General features: G+C 42.5%; 2 protein-coding genes across 2 annotated transcripts in view; one reads left to right on the forward strand and one right to left on the reverse strand.

Moving 5' to 3' along the window:
• The window catches only part of LOC126299010 (coiled-coil domain-containing protein 175-like), a 142,236-nt gene extending 130,724 nt beyond the window's left edge, over positions 1-11,512 (forward strand). Inside the window, exons 8-9 of the mRNA XM_049990643.1 lie at positions 3,644-3,757; positions 11,055-11,512. Of these exons, the coding sequence (XP_049846600.1) occupies positions 3,644-3,757; positions 11,055-11,369 (429 nt within the window). The 3' untranslated portion in view covers positions 11,370-11,512. The remainder of the gene's footprint in view (positions 1-3,643; positions 3,758-11,054) is intronic.
• The window catches only part of LOC126299011 (venom acid phosphatase Acph-1-like), a 222,443-nt gene continuing 215,209 nt past the window's right edge, over positions 11,405-18,638 (reverse strand). The window contains exons 6-7 of the mRNA XM_049990644.1: positions 16,054-16,271; positions 11,405-11,811 (exon numbers count right to left, since the gene is read on the reverse strand). Coding sequence (XP_049846601.1) covers positions 11,632-11,811; positions 16,054-16,271 — 398 coding nt within the window. The 3' untranslated portion in view covers positions 11,405-11,631. The remainder of the gene's footprint in view (positions 11,812-16,053; positions 16,272-18,638) is intronic.

Consider the following 18,638-nt stretch of genomic DNA (forward strand, 5'->3'; position numbering starts at 1 on the left):
AAGCTTTTTAACTACAATAAACTTTATTAATGTGCTATATCTGTATTCTTCATGTCTGCATATTTATTTCTCAACATAGTCACCCTGGCAATGAACACATTCCTCCCAACAAGATACCAGTTTATTGATACCATCACTGTAGAATGGAGGCAAGACCTCACCTCTACTTGCACTGCTTCATCACTATCAAAGTGAGGTCATCAAAGGTGTTGTTTAAGTTATGGAAACAAATGAAACTTGGATGGGGTCAAGTCAGGACTGTCTGGAGGATAATTGATGAGGATGAACCCAAGGTGTCAGATAGCTGCAGATGTTGCAGTACTTGTGTATGGTCTGCCATTGTCATGATGGAGAGGATTCTCCATGTATGGACTAAGTTTTCTGTGGTTAGAAATTTGATCACAGCAGACTGTTTATTGCACACTGTCACAGTTACTTAACACAGTGTCATGTTACATGCTACACTTTGGAGTTGTCTAGTGGCAGATGGTTACAACCTGTGTCAGCAAACCGTGAAAGGTGAACAAGTAATATGCATGACACTTAATATTTCCACCGATATTGAGAACAGAACAAAAAATTTGGAGGCATTACTTTTCAGTACACTTTGTAGTACGAAGCTCTGTGCTAGGTTGATTAACATCTTTTGTGTAATTATGCTAGATATGATAGAAGAGAGATATATGCCAAATACCTAGTGGTTGTAATTAAAGTGCAGCTACTCACAGAGATCCAGTGTGGGCTGTAATTATCATATATTAGATATTCTAATACAATAATGTGAAACAAATTTACACTAGAAAAAATTAGTTGAAAATTTGGCCATCAGGTGCAAGTCTGGTGCTCTGAATGCGAGAAAGAATTATTGAAATGTTTGCATATATAATGGACTAAGAACAGGATGAAGGCAGAAATAATCACACAAGTGGGAAAGTTATAATGTTAATTTTATTATTAACTGTCTTGTTCAATGTGAGCACCGGAGACATCAACAACATGCTGTACAGTGCCAGATTTGCAGCTGTTGGCCAAATTTGGAACTAATTTTTTTCCAGCGTAAATTGGTTCTGCATTAACACATTAGTATACTTACCAAGTTTTGCTACCATACCGTAAGTACATCCCACACTGGACATCTGTGGGTAGCTGCACTTTAATTATAAGCATGCTGTAGTATGCCATTTAAATGATTTACCCAATGCCAGTAAGTGATTTTTAAGAACTACTTCATCTTGTTGGACCATCAGTTGTGCAAGATAATACAAAAGACAAAGGCAATATACTAATGGCAACAATATTAGCTCTAACACTTCAATTTCCTGCTGTATCAGTTCCAGGTATAAGTTTGTCAGGTGCCTGTGAAATCCCTAAGTTGATGGGCACTTAACATTTCTTTCTCTGGGAAACAAAACACTTGGTTGTTGCTTAATGTTTGGAGTTGATCATCCAAGAACATGCGAATATGGTATATTGTTCCGTGAAGGTTCAAATGCTGACCACCTGCCAGGAACCTGACAGCTTTTGAGATAACAAGGGCAAAAAGCCACTGTATGATAGTAAGAAAAGTTGGTGATATGAATTCCTTAACTCCATAAATTATTTCAGCAAATCTTTGTTTGTGTGGGAGACCTATTAGTGCTGTAATGAGAACAGTATTTTCCAGACCAACAAAGAAGACATTGACCAAACCATTGTGGAAGATATCTCTTGATGTACTGATACTGTCATTCAGGAACCAGCTTCTTCTGAGAAAAAAGTTGATCTGACAAAAGAAGGTATGCCAGAATTAAACAAAAACTTACCCTGTTGGCATTCTTGAGAAGGTCTTCCTCTGGGTAGATGATAAATTTTTACATGTAAAGTAATATATTTTAATATTAACAGCCACCCCACTTGTATGACTAGTGTCTTACCTCCGTAACAAAACAGTAAGTATCATTAGCAGACTGTATCACAGGAGGAAAAGTAAATTATGATGGGGCACAAATGAAATATAACAATTAACAAAATTTGATTCTGGGTTCTTTCTTGTTTCTGCGTATGTGAATGGACTACAAAAATCTCTAAGAGATTTTGGGAAACAGGTGCGTACAACAGTCTTCTTTCAGCTCTCGCACATTATATTGATAAAATGCAGTATTGTGATGAGACGATGTTGATTGTTGAGTAAAGCTTTGAAACGTTGCTTGTTATAGCCTGATACATTATCTACCAAAAAGTAGGCTACAAAATCCTTGTTTGAATGATTCTTGATTACTTGCTTCATAATCTGGTCTCCTTACTAGGTAGAATTAATAGAGAATAGTTATAAAACAAACATTACATGTGGAATTATCTGGTAAATGGTACAACCGAGTGCAAAGGTGTTGTGCATCACAGGAAAGCTTGTTGTTAAAATTCCAGGAATGTACATTCCTGGAAGTTTCAAGCAACATGCATCCTACTGGTCACTAGTGTACTTCATGAAATGAATGTGATGGTAAAATCTGATAAATTTGATCTAATACAGAGGTTCTGATGGTAAAATCTTGCGACACTCAATAATGTGGCTTTTGGAGTTCGTATATAAACTAAGAAGAATGCTTGAAAAGACTGTAGAGCAGATTTGTGATAAAAGTAGGAATCATTTCACTGTTAATATTTGAAACTCACTGAGGAGCAAAGAGACACACACATTGGTGAAAAGATGAACATATGTCTGGAATTGTGTTAATATCATAAGTATTTAAAATGTGTTATTACTTAAGAGGGAGTCGTTAATGTTTGTGAATTTTCTATGTACTTCATATATGGATTGTACCACATATGCATAATTATAACTATTTATAAAAGTAGCTAACTGAAGTACACTCAGTTCCCATTAATAACTGGGTATCTGTAAGAAATTTTCTTTTGTGGAGTTGCTGTATGATCAGTGTAGTATGATACAGGTCTGCCCTTCACTGAAAATGAAAAGGGACAGTTCTAAGTTCTCATAATATGTTTAGCAGGCAGTAGTCCAGTATCATACAACAAGTTTTGACATGTGTGGTTTTAATTCATCAAACTATTGAACGACACTCAAACAGCAGATAAATAAAGCCACACTTCTTCTGTTAAATTTTGCTGTAAGACCACTGGGATTTTGTAACTATGGCTTAAATTTCACATAAGACTATAAGCTATACTATAACCAGCTAGGTAGGTTAGTTTACAAATTAGGGAAAAGCAAGAGCATATGTCCTCTTGTAGGACTATACCCTGGTGACTTACATTCATGTTCAAACTTCCCTTCAGTTTGGAGACAGCATTACTTACAAAATGTCAGTCTTGCCTGTTTGGTTTCATCATATATTAAGGCATAGACAGACCTTATCTGTCTTTTTTGTACCCTAGCTAAAGTTTGAAACCATAACTTGCTAGAGACTGTGATACCTGAAATTTGCTTGAAATTCCATAGACTGAATGACCTAAACTGTTGTGTTCCAGTTCTTAACATTCACAAGTGATTTCAGGGACAAGTCTTTTTTTGTTTCATGGTGTGGAGTAGGTATAGGTATGGGAGATATTCATTAATTAAAAGCTAGTGCATAAGTTTTTATGCAATATTGCAATTTGTAATGAGTAAAAGTGTATTTCATGTTATTACTTCTGTTTCTGCCAGTACTGCAATGAACTTGAAGTAATGCTTGAGAGTTACAAGAAGAAATGCCAAGCAATTGAAAGAACATCACAGACCACTAGGAGAGAAACTGATAGACAGCAGAGTACACTGCAGGTAAATATATTCATCTATTTATATAACAGGAAGTTTGAAAGGTTTTAACAGTGGTTCGGGGGTAAGAATAGGCCCGCGGTATTCCTGCCTGTCGTAAGAGGCGACTAAAAGGAGTCTCCAAAGTTCCGGCCTTATGTGATGGTCCCCACTTGGGTTTGACCTGCCATTTTCAAAATTTCCGTTGTTAGTGCGTGCCATTTGGGGAAGGACGCCTTACGTGGTGTTTTTCTATTGGTCCATCGTGCACCTCCATCTTGCATGCTATCTATTGTCGTGTGGAGGGATTTACACCCCATGTCTTCTGGGTTGCCTCCTCGTCTTGTGCGCAATCCCCTCCTTAGCGCCCACGACAACTGTCGACCCTTTCAACACCTAAAATCCAGCACGGTAGCCAGTCCGTTGTGGTGGGGTCGTCATGTACCCTCTTGGTGGTAGCCCCCTGACCACGCAGGGATCGCACTACAGATGCCAGAGCTGTTTGCTCCCCATGCATGCCAAGGAGTATGTGCCCATCTTGTCTGGGGCACAGGGACTCCGGGCAATGGGATATCGGCCAGTTACCCATTGCTTTGGCTGAGTGGCGCTCTTGGGGAGAGCCCTCGTTCGGAGTAGGTGGCATCTGGGCGGATGTGGCACAATGAAGCGCAATAAATCTCACCAAGCTGGTGGTCGCACTGCCACCAGCGTCTCTAAGCGAGGCAGAATTGAATTTGATGCTGCACAATAAGATCCTCAGTCGTTCCCCTTGTTGGCTGCGCCATGGGAGGGACGCAGATCTAGTGCCAAGCAGGAGCCTTATGTACCACAATACCTTGTCTGCAGCAGGACTGATGGTGACTCCTTTCTTTCGACAAAGCCTATGTTTTTTGTGGAACACCTGGAGGATAAGTTTGGGGAAGTGGCGGGGTTGTCTAAAATGAGGAATGGGTCCATCCTCCTCAAGACGTCCTCCCCAGCCCAGTCACGGGCGTTGCTCTTGTGTGATAAGCTGGGAGACGTCCCTGTTACCGTCACTCCCCACAGTAGCTTAAATATGGTCCAGGGGATTATTTACCATCGTGACCTCTTGTTAGTCCGATGCCGAGCTGAGAGCTGACTTGGAACGATGTGGTGTGCATTTTGTCCGTCGTGTGCACAGAGGACCCAAGACCAACAGGGTGGCCACCGGTGCCTTTATCTTGGCCTTCGAGGGTGCTGTATTGCCTGAGAAGGTCAAGGTGATGGTTTATCGTTGTGACGTCAAGCCATACGTCCCTCCCCCGATGCGGTGCTTCCAGTGCTGGAAGTTTGGGCATATGTCCTCCCGTTGCCCATCCAGCGCCACATGTCGAGATTGCGGACGCCCCTCTCATCCTGATTCTCCATGTGCGCCTCCGCCTGTCTGTGTCAGCTGTGGGGAACATCACTCTCCATGCTCGCCGGACTGCCCCGTTCTTCATAAGGAGCGGAAGATTATGGAATTTAAGACCCTGGACCGGCTTATTTATCGTGAGGCAAAACTGAAATTTGAAAGGTTGCATCCTGCACCTCTTCAAACTTCTTATGCTGCAGCTACGTTATCGTCGCCCTCGCAGGCGGCAGTTGTCGCCTCCTCTGTGCCGCCTTCAGTGGGCCCTCGGGGCCGTACATCTCTGTCTCCCCCCTCGTGTCTGGGGGCAAGCCTTCCTCTGTTGCCCCCTTAGCAGTTGGGGGCAAACCCCCTTCTGTCACTCCCCCCGCACATGTTTCAGGAGTGACATCTGCTCCAAAACCAGGGGGCTCGATCCCTCCCCCTCCCCCTCCTTCCCCGCCGGCGTCGTCTCTGCCGGCTCCTCTCTCGCGGAAGGGGTCCCTCGGGGCCCTCCCTTCTTCCGTTTCTTCTGCTACCCCGCCGGATGTCAGCCAGTGGCTGAAGGTTCCTCCACCTGCTGGTCGTAGGGCTTCTGCGTCGTCGTCAGCCTCCGACGCTCCTGTCAATAGTTCTGGCTCTGGGGATGCGGTGGAGATCCTCGCCTCTGCCGCGGATCTCGCCCTCGCGGAACCCTCGGGGGCCTCTCCTATGGACACAGCTGACTCTCGCCCAGTGGCGGCCGTTGACTCTGCGGCACCGTCTGCCTCTTAGTCGCCTTCATGCCCTCCCAGTCCCTTCCTGCTTCCATTCTCCAGTGGAATTGCGGCGGTTATTTCCGCCACCTGCCTGAGCTCCGGATGGTTCTGAGTGTTTCCCCTGTTCTCTGCATTGCTCTTCAGGAAACTTGGTTTCCAGCAATGCGGACCCCTGCCCTTCGCGGTTATCGGGGATACTATAAGAACCGCACTGACTGTCAACGAGCTTCAGGTGGAGTATGCCTCTTTGTTCACCACTCTGTCTGTAGCTCGCCAGTCCCCCTTCTGACGCCTTTAGAGGCAGCCGCTGTCAGGATTGAGCTCTCGCCGGCTATTACTGTTTGCTCTGTTTATGTTCCTCCGTATGGGCAGCTCCCCCGACATGTCTTAGCTGCACTGCTGGCTCAACTCCCGCCGCCATTGCTGCTTCTGGGCGATTTCAGTGCCAACAAACCTCTACGGGGTGGGACTGTCTCCGATGACCGCGGTCGCGCTGTGGAGCATGTGTTGGCTCAGCTCGACCTTAGCCTCTTGAACACCGGTGCTCCCACGAATTTCAGTGTGGCCCATGGCTCGTTCTTGGCCATCGATCTCTCTCTTTGCAGCCCCAGCCCCGGACTTGTCCCATCCCTTCACTGGAGAGTGCATCCTGACCTGTGTGGTAGTGACCATTTTCCCATATATTTGTCACTGCCCCAGTGTCATTCTTCTGGGCGCCTGCCCCGCTGTGCTCTCAACAGGGCTGACTGGCCGGCTTTTACTTCCGCTGCCACCATTGCTTCTCCCCCACAGGGTGACATTGACGAGGTGGTCCGCGTCTTGACCTCGTCAATTATTTCTGCGGCCGAGACTGCCATCCCCCGCTCTTCTGGACTCCCTCGGAGGAAGGCTGTCCCCTGGTGGTCGCCGGACATTGCTGAGGCTATTCGCGACCGTAGGCAGGCTCTCCAGCATCATAAGCGGCACCCGTCTCTGGAGACCCTCATCACCTTTAAGAAGCTCCGTGCCTTGGCCCGTCGTCTTATTGCACGGCGTAAGCAGGAATGCTGGGAGAGGTACATTTCATCCTTGGGCTCCCGTGTCTCCCCGTCGCTCGTGTGGTCCCGCATCCAGCGGATTTATGGATACCAGACCCCTATGGGTGTCCCTGGAATCTCCCTGGACGGCGCTGTCTGCACGGACGCTGCCACCATTGCTGACCACCTTGCCACGCACTTTGCTACGAGCTCTGCGACTGCAACTTACCCTCCTGCCTTTCGCTCTCTAAAGGAGCGCGCCGAGCGGACGCCGTTATCATTCCACACACGTCGTTCTGAAAAATACAATGCTCCTTTCAGCGAGAGGGAACTCCTCGCTGCCCTCGCCGATTGCTCTGATACAGCGCCAGGACCAGTCTGCATCCACGCGCAGATGCTGAAGCATCTCTCCGGGGACTGCCAGAGACACATCCTCACCATCTTTAACCGCATTTGGAGCGAGGGCGTGTTCCCGTCGCAATGGCGAGAGGGTGTTATCGTCCCCATCTTGAAGCCCGGTGCGGACCCTCTGGCGGTGGACAGCTATCGTCCCATTACCCTCACCAACGTTTTGTGCAAATTGCTCGAACGTATGGTGGGGCGGCGTTTGTGTTGGGTCCTTGAGTCGCGCGGTCTCCTCGCTCCATCCCAGGGTGGCTTCCGTCAGGGCCTGTCTGCTGCGGACAATTTGGTGCGGCTGGAATCTGCTATCCGTACGGCCTTTTCCCGCCGTCAGCACCTCGTTGCTGTCTTTTTTGATCTGTGGAAGGCATATGACACAACATGGAGGCATCACATCCTTGCTACGTTGCGCGAGTGTGGTCTTCGTGGTCAGCTTCCAGCTTTTCTTCAAAACTTTTTATTGCGCCGCTCTTTCCGGGTGCAAGTCGGTGCCGCCTCTAGTTCATCTTATATACAGGAAAATGGGGTCCCGCAGGGCTCGGTGTTGAGCGTTTCCTTATTTCTAGTGGCCATTAATGGTCTGGCTGCAGCCGTGGGTCGTCGGTGTCTCCTTCTTTGTATGCCGACGACTTCTGCATCTCATTCAGCTCAACGACTACAAGAGTCGCCGAACGCAGGCTGCAAGCAGCCATTCGCAAGGCGGCATCATGGGCTCTGACTCATGGATTTCAGTTCTCTGCAGCCAAGACTCGAGTTAATGCACTTCTGCAGGCGTCGGACAGTCCACCCTCATCCGCAACTTTACCTTGACGGTCACGTACTTGAAGTGGTGGACACTAGCCACTTCTTAGGACTCGTCTTTGATGCCCAGCTCACATGGGTTCCTCATATTACTCAGCTGAAGCAAAAGTGCTGGCGGCACCTCAACGCCCTCCGCTGCCTGAGCCATGCGTCTTGAGGTGCAGATCGCAGCACGCTGTTGCGATTGTACAGAGCCCTTGTGCAGTCCAGGCTTGATTATGGGAGCCTGGCCTATGGGTCTGCATCACCCTCAGTGTTTACGTTGTTGGACCGCATACACCACTTTGGGGTTCGGCTTGCAACTGGCGCTTTCCGTACGAGCCCCATGGATAGTCTGCTGGTGGAGGCCGGGGTTCCCGCGCTGCGGATTCGCCGCCACCGACTGCTCGCTGTCTATGCTGTCCACGTGCATTGCTCACCGGGCCATCCCAATCATCGCCTGCTTTTCCCTGCCAGGGTCCTCCCTCTGCCCGACCGGCGACCTAGGTCTGGGCTTTCCATTGCTGTCCGCGTCCAGTCCCTGCTGTCGGAACTGGGGTCGTTCCCTCTTCTGCCGCCCTTCCGGGCCTGTGCACCCACGCCTCCCTGGTGTATGACCCGTCCGTCCGTCCGGCTGGACTTGGCATGGGAACCCAAGGACTCGGTTCCGCATGTGGCCCTCCGTCACCGTTTTCTTGCGCTCGTCGCCTCATTTTCAGGCTGTGAGCCTGTCTACACTGATGGTTCCCTGGTGGATGGTCGTCCTGCCTACGCTTTTGCTCACGCTGCCCATGTTGAACAGCGCTCCTTGCCGGCTGGCTGCAGTATTTTTACTGCAGAGCTGGTGGCCATATTGCGCGCTCTTGAGCGTATGCGTTCCTGCTCAGGTACGTCCATTGTCATCTGCAGTGACTCCCTGAGCAGCCTCCAGGCTATCGACCACTGCTATACCTCTTCTCCTCTGGTATCCTTTATTCAGGAGTCTGTTTTTGCCATTACCCGCTCTGGTCGTTCGGTGGTCTTTGTTTGGACGCCAGGTCACATTGGCATCCCGGGGAATGAACGTGTCGACAGGCTGGCCAAAGGGGCAGTCGACGCCCCCACTTTGGCGATCGGCCTCCCGGCTCGTGATTTGCAGCTGGCGTTGCGCCGTAAGGTGCTTCAGATGTGGCGTGACGAGTGGCGTAGCCTGACTTCTCCGAATAAACTGCGGGCTGTTAAGGAGACGACCGATGTATGGCAGTCCTCCCTGCGGGCTTCTCGCAGGGACTCTGTCATCCTGTGTCGGCTCCGCATCGGCCATACCTACCTGACGCACGGACATCTTTTGTGTTAGGAGGATCCCCCCCTGTGTCAGTGTGGGTCCCGGTTGACAGTCGCCCACATATTGTTGGAGTGTCCCCGCCTGCGCACCCTCCGGCAGACTTTTAATCTCCCGGGCACGTTGCCTTTGGTTTTATGCGACGATGCCTCCATGGCTGACGACGTTTTAAATTTTATCCGTGGTAGTCCTTTTTATGGTTCCATTTAGGGGGGACCTGTCCCTTTCCCTTTCTGTGTATCTTGTCCTCGAGTGTCTCATTGCTTGCAGATTTTAATGTGTGTATTCGGATGGTTGACTCTTTCCCAATTTTTGTTCCCATGGTCAGTCAACCAGTCTCCGGCCCTCTTCTTTTCTTCTGTTTCTTTCTGTCCAGTGTTCGTCTGTACTCTTCTTGTCTCTAGTGTTCGCTGCCACATTGGTGTTCTTTCAGTGACTGGGGGCAGGGGCGTCTCCTCCCCCCTTGAGGGTTTTACTTGTTCCGTAAATTTTGTTTCGCCTGGTTTTGGAATGGGTGACTGATGACCTTAGCTGTTTAGTCCCCCTTAAACATCCCAACAACACACACTTTTAACGGTGATTCAAGTTGTGGCGTCTTTGGCTGGTAACATGTTATGAAACTCATGGTGTTTTCACACAGACACCTGCTAGTTGAATTCCTTTTATTTTACAAACAATTTTAGTCTTTCAGACGATCTTCAGGTACAAAAACATCACCACAATGTACATATTTCCACATTATGATCTCTGTCATGTTTATAAAGCCAGTCTCTACTCCGAGTAGAAAGTAGAACATTCATGAGGACTGATAAAATATAAGCTTTCCACAACAACAAGCTAGGTGATATGACCTTTTGATAGTAATTGTTATTTGTGGAAGTTACATAGATCAAAGGTAATTTTATTACAACTGTCTTGATAATGCTAAATACAGTGGAAAAGTATACTGGTTTTGATTGCTAAGCAGTCATCTTCAGAACTCCTACCTTCCAAAAAAAGACAAAAAGGCAGTATCTATTGTTAAACTTAAAACTGGAAGGTGTATGAATATGAAAAATAAGATAGCCTTCTGTCTTGTTACAAGGTCACATGTCACAGCCATGGTGTACATATTTCAGACGCACAATACAAATGGCCATTCCTGCTTCTGCTGATTAATTAGGGAACTGAAGTCCCAAATGCTTAAAAGATGTTTCTTTAGATGATGTAAACTTGCCAGTGGAATGTCTGATTTAGACTTTTTTTCCGTGTTGTTAGGAGTGTGTACTTGAAGAGGAAAAAGTATGTGAAAAAGGAAAATGTATATAAATCTAACGTTTTGTTATGTAGTGCTTGGAACATGGAAAGAAGTAATATATTCACTTATGGTGAGAAAAAGGTAAATTTAAGTACAGAAGATGTGAGGTTCTTTATTAAAGTGGAGTTAATAATACACTGTAAAATGAAAGGCATGTGATTTGTTATGGGCTTGTCAGCATTGATTGAGAAGAGAATCAATGAACTAATAATCATAAGGTCATTTCTCTCTGTGTGAACAATGAAACGCTAACAAGATGTGTTTCGTTGTTGAGAAATTGGTCTATGAAAGAACATTATGTGTATGTTTTAGCATAATTTACCAGTGAATTTCTTTCTGTACCTTAAGTCTGTTACTCATTAAAATTGCTAATACTTGCCGTAATTCTAATTTCAGGAAGACATAGAGAAACTAACATTTGTAGTAAAACAACTTAGTAAACGGCTAAAAGAACTGGATGTGAAAAGACAGGAGCAAGTTAAACGTTTTCACCATAATATGAACTCACTTTATAAACGCCTGAAAGTGGTGGAGCAGAGTGTACATAATAATTTCACTGAAAGGTCCAAAGAGCATGACTTACTTGACAAAGAAATTTCAGCAGCAGCTGAGATCATGTTGAAGAATGGACAGTTGCTACAAATGGAACTGGAAGATTTAATTCAAGATGTTCTTAGAATGCAATCTAATGTTGATAAAGCTAAAATATAAATTGGGACTTTGCAATACTGTGGTGGAAATGTGAATGCAATTTTAGATGTCTTAATTTTATTGACATTTTTATGTTTGTTACTATTTTAATCATCACAATTTTTGGGTTGTTGCTTATAAGTTTCTGAAAAGTTGTTGTCAAATGATCATATCTGAAGAACCAGAGATGCACAAGACCAAGTAGTAGTATGTTATCTTCATTTCTCCTCCTCCTTCCCCTCATCCTCCTCCTCTTTCTTTAATTAGCAGTTCATACTACTATTTAAGGAGGTGCTGGAGTTGGTGGTACATAATTTGGGTCTTCAACTTTGCACTCAGTTTCCAGGTTATTTGGAATCACATCATCTACAAGTCTCAAGAAAGTATCTAGCTTACAATCCAGTTCACATCCTGAAATTTTTAGTGCATATGGATCAAGGCTGGTTGAGTTTCGAAGATGTATCTGAAACAAGATGCAAAGAAACATCAATTACTTCCTATTTGACATTTATATATCATAATGGTAAATTGTCATCCAAATAATAAGTTAAACACAGGTATTAAGCTAGAGAAATAAGGAGGAGGAAGGATTACATTTTATTTATGATGTAGGCATATGGAATGACCCAAGAAAAACTGGTGTAAAGGTACCAACAGTTTTTGTTATGGCAGTAAGTGAAATAGAAAGGAAAAAGTACTAGAGTAGCCAACATTTACCATATAAAAGATTACAAATACAACTGTATAAAATATTGAATTATGAAACATATAGCTGGCAGCCAAATGAAAATGAGACAGATAGGGAAAAAAAAGTAGGTAAACTATTTACCATCTCAAAAGTAATCACCATAACTGTTAACACATTTATCCCAGTGTGATACTAGACAGTCAGTGCCTTCATGGAAAAAAATGTTTACAGTTGGCTACAGAGACATGATTGTACCCTGGTGTGCACCTCTTCATCCGAAACAAATCGATGATCACAAATGCCTTTCTTCAACGCTCCTAAGATGTGGACACTGCGTGAGGAGAGATCGTACTTTTTGGAGCATGTGTAAGAGCTTTCCAGCAAAACTTCTGCAGCGTAGTCGAAACAACCTTGGCAACCCATGTACCCACCAGCCCACACATTGCAAAGGTTGTTTCTACTGCACTGCAGAAGTTTTCTGGAAAGCTGTTACATGTCCTGCATTCAGTCCTGATCTCTTCCCTTATGATTTCCATATCTTTGGAGCCCAGAAGAAAGACACTTGTGGCTGTCAGTTTGCTTCTGATGAAGAGGTGCATGCCTGAGTACAATCATGGTTCCATGGAGAAGTGCAAACATTTTTCCGTGAATGTACTGACTATCTTGTCTCACAATGGGATAAATGTATTAACAGTTACAGTGATTACTTTTGAAGTAGTGAACTGATTACTTACGTTTTTCTCATCTCTCTTGTTTTCATTTGACAACTCATTATACATAAAACTGCTGTTGATTACAAACAAGACACTATGTAAAACATATACAATCATTGGCATAAGTTAAGGAATATTATAGATTCATGAAAATCATTGCATCATAGCAGTACTGTGCAGATTAAATTTTGCTGTGGCAGAACAGAAAAATGTGCTATACATATACAAGACTTCTTCAGCTGATTGTCCACTGGAAGCATATTTACATGACCAACTGAAGGATGCATTCCAGTGAAATGAAATTGGTCAGACATAGTTAGTTCAAGCAGGCATTTGGTGCTGCTTGTGTCTGATTGTTTAATAGCTAATTATCTACTTTGGATGCTGAGAAATTTATAAGCAAAAAACATAATACTGTGTGATTATATGTATTGAATATGTAACAGTTTCGCAAGAAAAAGGTAATGCAAACCTGACAAAGTGTACATCCAGAAATGTTGAAAAAAATTGTGGTAGCTGTAGCTAAATACAGTGTTGAATAATACATTGTCAACTGCACATCCATGCTATATAGCTAGTAATCTATAAAGTACTCAAACCAAAAGTATGGTTACATTCCTGCAGTTCATCTGTACTAAAGGACATCATAAATTTCTCTTGAATGGGATATGTTGCATTGACATTACAATTTTTGCTGTCAGAGGCATATCATTTTGTTGATAGTGTTAGCTGGCAAGCGAATGCAGCCACTTCATATCCCTCATTCTAAATAACAATGTTTTGTAATGGACCCATAAATTTGACTATTACATCAAGATCAATAGGTTTTTCAGTTTCATTGCTTCTTTCCAACGATCTCCACTATTCAAAATGGAATTTCTACCACTCATTAAGACTTAGAAAAATACTTGTTAAAAGTCATTGGAACTTAACCAAGTTTTGACATTGGGGAGGGTCTCATCGAATAAGTCTTTATTGGATAGCCTTCCTAACCCAAGAGAATGTAAGGTACAACGCTATTTCTTCTTGGTATCATCTAATGATTTGCTGCTCTCATTACTCCCTCTTCAAATTTCATAGAAAGTCTAGAACATGAAAAAACACCACCCTCAGTCACTTTTCCATGTGCCACAATGTGTACAGTTAGAAACCTGTAATCTAAACCAGGTAAAACTGGTAAGATGATTTGTGGGAGGAAGGGTTGGGAATATTTATAATTTCTAAACATGCCACTTGAATTTCATAGACTCTTTATCCTCAAGTGCATGCTATCTATGCACCTCATACAATTTAATAAGTTTTATTTCTTCCAAGAACCATTTACTGTTAATTTGACATCATATTTGGGAAAATGTATTTGCAGAGCATTCTTTGCCCCCATGAGGTATGCATTTTCTAGAAAGTAAAACTTTCTGTCCATATTCTAATGAAGTAATTCAGTTGCCTGGTGATGACCATGTTTTGGGCATTATTTGGTTGTAGTATACAAGCTTCAGTGATTGGCCATATTTGGCCGATTGTGTTCGACAGGTATAGGCCCAGTGGACAGTTAGGCTCAGTGTTCCTGAACAGTGTGTGTGTGTGTGGGGGGGGGGGGCAGTGGTCATGAGCATAGAGGTTCTGACTACATTTTGTGTCCATTTGGCATCTAGAGTTACAGAAAGTGGAATGGCACAGTATACACATGTGCATGACATTACAAATGGCTGTATTGGAGGCCAGCTATAGTGGATATGAAGCTGAATATCACCTGTTGCATGACTTTATGGCTGTGAAGATCATTTCAGTAGTGAATAAACATTTAATAGCCCTACAGGCAATGTCAACAGTGGGCTGAAACTAAGTGCCAAGTTTGTTATCTTAAGTGCACAAAGATTTTCAATCAGCAGAGCAATTATCCTGGTTAGAGATGTAGCAGAAACTTATGTGTTACACTTCCCACATCAGACTGTCTGTCATTAGTTCTGAGAAGCTTTTCTGTATATATGCCCCTCACACAAAGACAACTGGTGCCTCAGCAACTTTGCTGACTTTTCCACCATGTGTAGGCGTATGAAGAGGGAAATAGTTTCCTGTCCAAGGACAGTTGCAGTTTAAACTAAAGATCGATTCCCACCATCTGTTTATGTGGCAAGCCCCTGGAACATGTTATACGATCCTGCCAGTTCAATTTTGTGGAACATCCCAGTGTACTCATCTTGGCATCATGATGCTATGAGCATCTAAGGCCACTGCATGTTTTTTCCTGAGGGTGCTGTACATGTGGATGATCTTGCGTTGACATATGCACCGTTTTGAAAATCACATATTTAGAATAGCTACCTCACTTCATGCACTTCAGTTAAATTGAATGTACATGGGCTTGTCCATCCTGTTTTACCATGTAAGGACATCCCACTCAATACTGACATTCTGCACATAAGCAGCGACAGAACACTGCACACAGTAAGTGGCACTCATATGCCCTGGCCAGTTATCAGGTATACTGTAACTGTGCCAAAACTCAAAATGTTGCTGGTTCACCTATTTGAGAACCTGGAAAATTCCCTAATAAATGGATATGTTGGTAAAATATTGCCACAGATTAAAAAATAGTTCAACATTCTAATTATGAAGCTTGTCACTAAGGATGCCTGATGCTATAGAAAACTTTATCTTTTACCAGTATTAGTCAAAATTAGTATAAGAGAAATGCACCTTCAATCTTCAGAAACCACAAATGTTTGTAAAGAATACAGTATTGAGTTTTTGCTACTACTATGAGCTGCACATTCTATGAAATAACCGAGTTCAACTTTTTGCTAAAATTATGAGCTGCACCTTCTATGAAATAACTGAGTTCAAATTGTAAAACAGTCAAATTCAATAGTGAATACTCACTAAATATAGCCAACAACAACTTGTAACTGTTATGAACATTATTCTGATGAGAATAAGCTTATGTCACTATACATGACAATGCTGTACTGCAGTGTTTCCTCTACTACTTAAATTATTCTGGTCATTTTACCAGCATTATATCATTTGACTCCATATCCTCTCTCTATTTAGGAGTTCATCAGTCCCAATTTGTTCTTCGTATATGTGGTTACTTGCTGTGCTTTTTGTTTCTGTGTAGCTCTCCTGACATCAAACAGCCCCTGCAGTGCTCCCTTTTATAAAATTTTGCCATCTTCAGTGTTGCAACTACAGGTTTGATAACTTTCTACAGTGTTTTTTTAATACAAAATTAACAAATTACAGACTTCATTTCAGGTCACATAAGAGGGCAAAGTGAGAAAATTTAAATTTCACATGTGCTCACCTGGACACTGTGCTCTCCACTTGTTTTGTCTTGATGTAGTTCTATCATAATTAGTGCACCATATGCAGGAATTTGTTCATCCCATACTTTCAGTGCAAGGAGTAAATTTGATATAGTTGAGTCATGCCCAGCATACATATAAAATTTTCTTTGTGATGGCGTTAAAGTCCCATTGGCTTTTTCTTTCATGTCATTGACTATTTTTTTTAATAATGGACCTGAAGAAGAAGAATTTATGAAAAATTGTTGGTTGAATATACATGCAGCCACTGCAAAGCATCTGATTCATGTACAACTTAAGAAAATTCCATTTTTTGAACTCGTAAAAATCAGTAAATTTAATCACTTCCTTCAATTTTTAAAAATTGTTGTGTGTAAGAATTTTGTGAAAATTTACCTACTTCCATGTACTTCTAGTTGTACAATTGCTAGGAACTATGTGTGACATGAAATGACTGTGCTGATGACTTAGGAGTATATGCATGGAATATTACAAGGAATACTTATATGCAAACAATTTAGTATAATGTGTACCTACACTGTGAACCCAAAATCCTGGGCACCTATTGCTGTTCATTACAATGATAAAAACTATGCTTAGTGGATGTAATTATGTTATTATTACAGTGTTTAATGTCTGGGAAAGGATTTTGGGCTAAGTTATGATACATTAAAGGCTGGATGAGTTCTTCATTCCCTTTCTTCCTGAACCATGGTGAACAGTTTTTAGTGACTTTCACCTGGACTGCAACAGATGCTCTTTATTAACTGTATAATTCATTCATTCATTCACACACTGTGTTCTGTATATTTCGCCATAAAGATGAACCTCTAGAAATGTGTAATTTATTCATTCATCATATTTTGTAGATCCCATCAAGAAGAATCATCCTCAGGGATGTGGGAGGATACAATCTATACTTTTACAAAAGACAAGGAAATCATGAAAACTTATCTGTTTGCTGTATTAACAGTAAACTATCACTATACTGCTTCATGTCATTCATGCTTATGTCATGTAAATTTAATTGAGTAAATTAGTAAAAAACTGTTGCTTTTGAAAAGACTCTGCAGCCTCCTCAGTTTTACTATACAGGCGGTGTTTATCTGTTATTATCAGCTTAGTACTTGCTTGATTACAATGTTATTTTTCAAAGAAAATATTTTCTTACGTGTGTAAGTACTGAGTTCTATTTACGGTACATTGAAACTTGTTGTGCAGCTTTATAACAAACACTGCTACTTGCTATAGAGCTAACAGTTTAAATCCTTGAATCTAGATATTCATGTAATTTGTAGAAAGAGTGGCCAGTGATGTATTTTTTAATTTTCTTTTGAATTGGTAGGGTTTCCCAATTTCTTTCTTTATGTTAGATAGGAGGTTTTTAAATATCTTTCCACCGGACTACATGACTTCATTCTGAGCCCTAGACAAAGAGGCAAAGTCTGTATGAAAATTATTTTTATATCTTTTATTGTGACTGTGTAAATTACTGTTCACCTGAAACCAATTTTTATTATTAGCAACAAAAGCCATGCAAGATTATAAGTATTGGGAAAGAAGTGTAAGAATAGAAGGGGGGTCAGCTGAAGAAAGTGCTATCCCACCAGAGCACATTTTACATTACTGCATGTTATATGTTTGATCAAATTCAAGGAGGACCACATGAGTATAATAATATGATGCAATTTATGTAGTGAAGAACATTTTCTAATGGTACACAAGGAATTACTTGCTTCCAGCTTGTGGTGTATTTGAAAACTCAACAGATTATGTGATCATACTAGTACTTAATCAACAGCACTTCCTTCCACTGACCCCTTCAGTGCCAATATCCTTAAAAAGGGTTCTGCAACATGTATGGTTGTTTCCTTTATACAACATTCTTAGTGTTCATTTCTGCTGAATAAACACTATACTTACTTTAGGTGCCTGTCCCAGAAGATAATTCCATTAAACAGCAGTGACTAAAAAAAAAATGTGAAATAAGCCAACACACTTGTCTGTGTGTCAACATAGTGAGAGATGCTTCTGTTGGCATAAAAAATGAACTGATACATGGAAATGAAGGCTTTCTCTATGCATTTCAGTTATGAAGTCTTCTTGGGTTATCAGGCGAGTCAAGGTGTCATTCTGTGACAACATTTCAACAAGTTTCCTACTCGTCACCTTCAGGCAATGTATGAAGATGATGAATAGGAAACTTTTCGAAAACTGCCAGAGAATGACTTGGTTGATAACCCAAGTAACCTTCTTTATCAACATGAACTGAGTTTCTTGATTAGTTTATTTATGTGATGACTCTATTTTAACTTGTTATCTAGCTGGATCGTAAGGAATTTTACACAGTGTGTATGACCATTATTGTCGACTTCTGGTACTAACAGGTCATTATTGATAGTATGAAATGGCATAATATGATCCTTTGTGACATTGAGACTTGACTGTGAGCTGTGAACGACTTGTAAGGATGCCCTGCTATCATATGAGTTATTTGTGCTATGACTGAGTTTCTATCATTGATTCATATGCTTGTGTTAGCAGCAAATATTACAGTTTTTAAATATCCCATTGAAGTAATCTG

The sequence above is a fragment of the Schistocerca gregaria genome, chromosome X, assembly GCF_023897955.1.
Source record: "Schistocerca gregaria isolate iqSchGreg1 chromosome X, iqSchGreg1.2, whole genome shotgun sequence".
Classification (NCBI taxonomy): Eukaryota; Metazoa; Arthropoda; class Insecta; order Orthoptera; family Acrididae; genus Schistocerca; species Schistocerca gregaria.